The following is a 6,472-nucleotide window of genomic DNA, read 5'->3' on the forward strand; positions in this document are numbered from 1 at the left end:
GGAAAAATAAAAATCCCTCTATTATTGTGGTTGGAGAAAAAAAAAAAAAGCCTTGGCAGAACCCAAACAGAACATGATCTCAAAACACTTACCAGCAGGTCTGAGAGGTGATCAGAACCAGAGCTGAAGCCGCTGGTCTCGGAGTCCACAGGGCTAATGGAGTGAGAGTCCAGGAAAGATTGAGAGTTCAAGCGTGCCATGCCGGGAAATTTTTCTAGGAAGTCTGTGGCACCAATGGAAGGCTCTGAGTATCTCAGAGGCTTGTTGGGGAGATGGCTGGGAGTCCCCAAAATCCCTTGCACTGAAAAAATAAAAAATAAAGTTTAAATTACATACAGTAACACTAAAAATATCACCCCAAAGTAATAAGGAAAACCAAAGTATAGATTTTTGTATTGCTTGCCAAACCATCAAAAAAAAAAAAAAAAAAAAAAAAAAAAAAAAAAAAAAAAAAGAAACACCAAAAGTCAAGACTCGAAAACAACAGCTGAAAAGAACAGCTCTCTTATTGCAGCACTACTAATGAGAATTACCAGTGCATGAGGCAGGCCGAGAATCTATGACTATCATCAACAAAAGGCTCTGACCAAGGGAGAATGGTTTAAACATGCTCTAGTCAGGACAAGGCCATAGACCCAGAAAGAGATTCCAGAAAGAAAACATGGTTATAAAACCAGAGCCTACTGAAAACAACATTCATTTTGAATCAATATTACATAAATGATAGCGTTGCTTAAACGTTCGTGTAAAATGGTGTCAATATTATCATACCGTTGCGTTATGTTATTCATTCCACTCACGTGAGGCGGTGTTGGTCTGTGCAGAGGGATCCGTGTCATGGCTGCTCCACGGTCTCTCCCAGTCGGACAGGCTGAGGGACTGTAGGCCCAGACCCCAGTTATTGATGTCAGGCAGACCCCTGGATGAGTCCTGGCCACCGCTGGGAAAGAGCATCCTGCTCCGGACCGCAGACAAGTCAGAGTCGGGGCGACCTATTATCGGAGTCCAGAAACAAAAACACTTTTTGGTGACTCTGCATCAGCAGTGGGAATAAAAGGCATGCACATTCAAGAAAGCATTGGCTCCCTAGACTCTGATAAATCACAGCTCGCCTCCCTCCGCCTGGCTAAACTGCACAGGAGCAGCGGTCTCTGCAGAGATGACACACCCTGCATGTGACCCAGGCGCTGCTGCCCTCACAGCCCCTTGCTAATGACATCAGTCTCTGGCCTCCTCTGATGCCACACCACCGAGCATTCCTGACAAATTCTCCTGCAAAGAGGCAGCACCCCCTCCCACCTCGGTCTCAGACACTCGAGGTGGCAGGGAGAGAGAGTTTGCCGCTAGCTGCAGGCTAAGAAACAAAATAACTCCAGTGAATCGCAGGACAGTTGCTATTGGCCAAGTAGCTGAAGAATGAGCAATCTGGGCTTCTCATGCGGAGCTGGACCGCATCCAACTGCTTGCTCCAGCCCTGATTCAGCGTCCTCCGTCTCGCCTGCATGACGTCGCATGACCGGTGCTGTAATGATTCCCTGTGCACATGATGCTCGAATGCAGGGCCAAAGCTGAAGGTGCAAACAGCAATGCAGCAGACACACATGAACGTGGGAAGTGGAAAAAGCTCTATTGTTATTGTGCCTGCACATATATAAAGGAATTGTCTGCTTGCATTTGTTGTTCATTCTACCTCTCAATTAAAAAGTGCATCTCTTTGTACACAAATTAGGGTTTACCATTAAAAGGGTCTCGCTTGCATTTGGCAGTGGGTGTTGTGCAAACCCCGCTCAGATCCAGCGAGTGTCCCAGCATGGTGTTCATCCTGGAGAACGTGTCTGCATTGCTGCATGTAGACAGGGCTGGAATATCAGAATCCAGGCAGTTAAGAAGTCTGGGATTCTCACTCTGTCAGAACAAAACAGACATGCATCACAGAAATTGTAAAAACATAGGCCTGATTCTTCCCTTACCCCCTTTCCACACCATTTTAGGTTCAGTTAGCAAAACCGCATGATGCCATAAGATTTGGAATTAAGTAGAAATTAATTCTAGTCCACTTTCACTAGAGTGATGGTGAACAATAAGCCTATAAGTTAATTTGCCACGCATGCTGTTAAATTGAACAACAAAGCAGCCAATGATTAAATCTGACAAGCCCAATCAATGGCAACTATATTAATGGACCCCTACCTCACTGTGAACCATTACTGATGACAGATACAGGCGATCATAACAGCTAGCATTTCTGCATGCTCAACAAAAAAGGAGTGGAATACTTATTTTCACTTAGTAACCCCAAAATGTAATTGAGGTAGTAAACGCTGGTCAAACAATCACAAAGGAAACATTTGACACGCTCACAAAAACTATTTTTAACAAAAGTGGTGCAAGATTCAAATCCGAACCAACACCGAAACTCACCAAAGAAAACGCCATGGTAGGACTATCAACCAAAATTATCGAAAACAACACCTTATTTAACTCTCCTAAGTCTACTTAAACCTTTCGAAGGCTATTTTGGCCTAATTCACAACACCTGTGCTCGGGTCAAGCACCTTTCTCTCCTGGGAGCAAGTTCTTCTCTTGAGCAACCAATCACTGGTTACATATTGATATTTATTCATGAGGGGCGGGTACTTGACGTGGACATCATTTTCCATAGGCTAATTTACCGTTTCAAAAACTACCGTATCTTTTAAAGGCCCCCAAATTATCTGTATTATATCATTTATTACAATATTTCTGATTGCTGTCCCAGTCTCATTTTCTCATACAAGTTAATTCTTATTCAACAAAATTGGTCGTGGCGTCTGATGTGTTGTGCATTTTAGAGCCTTCTGCGAGATTTATGAATATATTTAGATCTAAAAATTTGATTTTTTTCATTGTCTAAATTGTGCATTGCGAGTGCGGCATACGGCCTATTTGAAGTGCGTCACGTCGCGTGTAAATTTATTTTATTGACAGAAATCAGGACCATGGAGAGCAGCATTTATAAATTGGGCCTTTTTCAAAGACAAACTACACTTTGTACTTTTGGAATAAAGACTTCTATAATACAATAAATACAAAAGTGATCAACAACAGGCACATTGCTAGAGTGCTCAGTAGCAACTTTCAGTGCAGGCAGCCTAACAAATTACAAAGGCTACCGACTCACTTCCTCTAGAGGGCAGCACTTACATTGTTTCTTACGGTCTTCTCTTTGATAGTTCACCTCAAAAGTAAAGGTTTCATGTTGTTGTAAACCTGTTTGACGTTCTGTAATGACAAAAGGATATGTTGGGCATAATGGGAGTCTCAGACGTTCTTTTTTTTTTTTTTGCCTAAAAACTGAAAGAGTCGGTCTTTGACATTCTGCCTAACATCCCTTTTTGTGCTACATGGAAGAAATTCATGCATATTTGAAAACAAGATGGATGACTAAATTTTTAGCTGAATTGTCTAAATTATGCCCCTAATTCCAGAGGTTTAATCTGAGTACATGATCGATGTATCCATGCAAACTGCTGCAATTCGAACAAAGCTCTAGTGCACAGTTCAATAAAAGTACACAAGACATTAATGCATTCCTATTTTAATACTATCATACAGCAGTATTTCTATACACAAACACTTTTTTTTTTTTGACAAATGCATTTCAAATGTCTGAATTAACCATTACTATACCCACATTAAAATCATACACCATTGTAGCATAATCTTTATATTCAGAGTATTAACTTGAAACAGCAATTTCATGTTAGCAGCAAATTTGCTGTCCATATACGGTTAGTTTTGTGCCACACTGACAGTCAAAAACGAAACAAAATTACAACTTAACCTCTGAAACCGCTATAAACAGACATGGATACAAAAACAAATGTCAAAATAATAAGACTTACCAATAACTTATATTATTTCAATTGCACAAACTCTTCTCTCCCCAGTCACACTCTAGATTGAGGTTCTCATATTTTGTAAAGTCATCAGACCCTCTGTGATGTGTTACAGTGGAAACTAGCAGGGGGAAACCATCTGGCTGTCTGGACATCACATTACCCAAAATAAGTTGGCCACAGTTTTGTACATAACATAAGCATCTTTAATGACCAAGCTACTAAACACAAGGCAAACTGAACAAGGTTACACCGGTCATGGAAGCAACAAACATACTACAATGACGCACAGAGCTACACTTCATGCCAAAACCAACATGCTCAATGTCAGCTTCAGTTGATTGTCTCATTTTACTTAGACCCAGAGCAAATCTCAATGAATGAATAAATGAGTATTTTATCTTAAATTCAGTATTAACTTGAAACAGCAATTTCATGTTAGCAGCAAATTTGCTGTCCATATACTGTTAGTTTTGTGCCACACTGACAGTCAAAAACTAAACAAAATTACAACTTAACCTCTGAAACTGCTATAAAAGGACATGGATACAAAAACAAATGTCAAAATAATAAGACTTACCAATAACTTATACAGATTATTTCAATTGCACAAACTCTTCTCTCCCCAGTCACACTCTAGATTGAGGTTCTCATATTTTGTAAAGTCATCAGACCCTCTGTGATGTGTTACAGTGGAAACTAGCAGGGGGAAACCATCTGGCTGTCTGGACATCACATTACCCAAAATAAGTTGGCCACAGTTTTGTACATAACATAAGCATCTTTAATGACCAAGCTACTAAACACAAGGCAAACTGAACAAGGTTACACCGGTCATGGAAGCAACAAACATACTACAATGACGCACAGAGCTACACTTCATGCCAAAACCAACATGCTCAATGTCAGCTTCAGTTGATTGTCTCATTTTACTTAGACCCAGAGCAAATCTCAATGAATGAATAAATGAGTATTTTATCTTAAATTCTTCAATAAAAGAAAAAAATTTAAAAAAAAAAAAGAAAAAAAGAAAAGAAAAAGGGAGAAAAAGTTCAAGGGACCGATCCATTAAGAACTGCTAAGGTCTATTTTTGTGCTGTTGGCAATGACTTCAATTAGTGCTGTCAAATGATCAATCGCATCAAAAATAAGTTTTTACATAGTGTGCTGTGTATATTTATTATGTATATAAATACCCACACGCATGTATACATTTCAGAAAAATAGGATGTTTATATATTAAATATTTATTTAGAATATAAATTATATGAATATATATAGACATGTAAATACATGTAGATATTTTCAAAATACTGTATGTGTGCAGAGCAAATCTCAATGAATGAATAAATGAGTATTTTATCTTAAATTCAATAAAAGAAAAAAAGAAAAAAAGAAATTAAAAAAAGAAAAGAAAAAGGGAGAAAAAGTTCAAGGGACCGATCCATTAAGAACTGCTAAGGTCTATTTTTGTGCTGTTGGCAATGACTTCAATTAGTGCTGTCAAATGATCAATCGCATCAAAAATAAGTTTTTACATAGTGTGCTGTGTATATTTATTATGTATATAAATACCCACACGCATGTATACATTTCAGAAAAATAGGATGTTTATATATTAAATATTTATTTAGAATATAAATTATATGTATATATAGACATGTAAATGCATGTAGATATTTTCAAAATACTGTATGTGTGTATTTATATATACATAATATACACAGAACACACATTATGCAAACAAAAACTTTGTATGCGATTAATCACGATTAGTCATTTGACAGCACTAATTTCAATACAAGCTCAACGAGCAATACAAACTCAAATTTCACCTCTTTATGGCCTAATTCCAAAGGACTTAATACATCCAAAAACAAAGTTCAAATGAACTGGACTGATGTTAAACAGGAGCTGGAAGACACCATTTGAAGAGAGAAACCTGAAAAGAAAAGAAAATCATTATTATTATTATTATTATTATTATTATTATTATTGAAACAGAACATTCTATAAATCACATGTTGCATGTGAGAGGTAATGGAATGGCCTTACTATATTTTAACAAAACTGCCGTGATTTCCATCCAGGCTGGGATGAGTCTGATGTGGAGGGATACCAGTGCATCTAATCAATAAAAAAAAAAATGATAATAATAAAAAAGAACCAATAAATATAAAATTAACACCTTCAGACTTTGTGACACAGCCAAGGAAATCTTCACAATTCATTAGCATGAGACCCAAGCAGTCACAGCTGACAGTTTGCTTTCTTTGAATACTTAATTATAACACAACTTTTGCGCCAGGACCATTAGCCTTTACTTGACATTTAGATAGCCTCTACTTATCAGGGATAGGAAAACATGTTAGCATTGAGCAAAGTAGTAACTCATTCACATAACTAACATAACTTAAAGATGACTGGCACAAAACATGAAATTATCTTTTGGAGGTTGTCAAATAGGTAAATACATAATGCAACCAAAGCATAATGTTTAAAGACTTCAATGGCTCAAATTATTTAAATTATGCTTGCTATATTGACTTATTGCCCAGAAAGAATATTCAAACTTTTATTCACATTTCTAATAT

At 37.5% G+C, this 6,472-nt stretch overlaps 2 protein-coding genes across 3 annotated transcripts in view; both read right to left on the minus strand.

Moving 5' to 3' along the window:
* The window catches only part of cpeb1b (cytoplasmic polyadenylation element binding protein 1b), a 10,176-nt gene extending 7,670 nt beyond the window's left edge, over window positions 1–2,506 (minus strand). The window contains exons 1-4 of the mRNA XM_016541062.1: window positions 2,422–2,506; window positions 1,737–1,905; window positions 801–992; window positions 93–301 (exon numbers count right to left, since the gene is read on the minus strand). Coding sequence (XP_016396548.1) covers window positions 93–301; window positions 801–992; window positions 1,737–1,905; window positions 2,422–2,436 — 585 coding nt within the window. The 5' untranslated portion in view covers window positions 2,437–2,506. The remainder of the gene's footprint in view (window positions 1–92; window positions 302–800; window positions 993–1,736; window positions 1,906–2,421) is intronic.
* Window positions 2,507–5,629: 3,123 nt separating this feature from the next.
* rbpms2b (RNA binding protein, mRNA processing factor 2b) overlaps window positions 5,630–6,472 on the minus strand; it is a 6,017-nt gene continuing 5,174 nt past the window's right edge. The window contains exons 7-8 of one of the 2 annotated variants that reach the window (XM_016541065.1): window positions 5,936–6,005; window positions 5,630–5,823 (exon numbers count right to left, since the gene is read on the minus strand). In XM_016541065.1, coding sequence (XP_016396551.1) covers window positions 5,940–6,005 — 66 coding nt within the window. In that variant the 3' untranslated portion in view covers window positions 5,630–5,823; window positions 5,936–5,939. Of the gene's footprint in view, window positions 5,824–5,933; window positions 6,006–6,472 lie in introns of both variants that reach the window. The other variant, XM_016541064.1, reaches the window with a different exon arrangement.

The sequence above is a fragment of the Sinocyclocheilus rhinocerous genome, unplaced genomic scaffold, assembly GCF_001515625.1.
Source record: "Sinocyclocheilus rhinocerous isolate Xijiao unplaced genomic scaffold, SAMN03320098_v1.1 scaffold368, whole genome shotgun sequence".
Taxonomy (NCBI): domain Eukaryota; kingdom Metazoa; phylum Chordata; class Actinopteri; order Cypriniformes; family Cyprinidae; genus Sinocyclocheilus; species Sinocyclocheilus rhinocerous.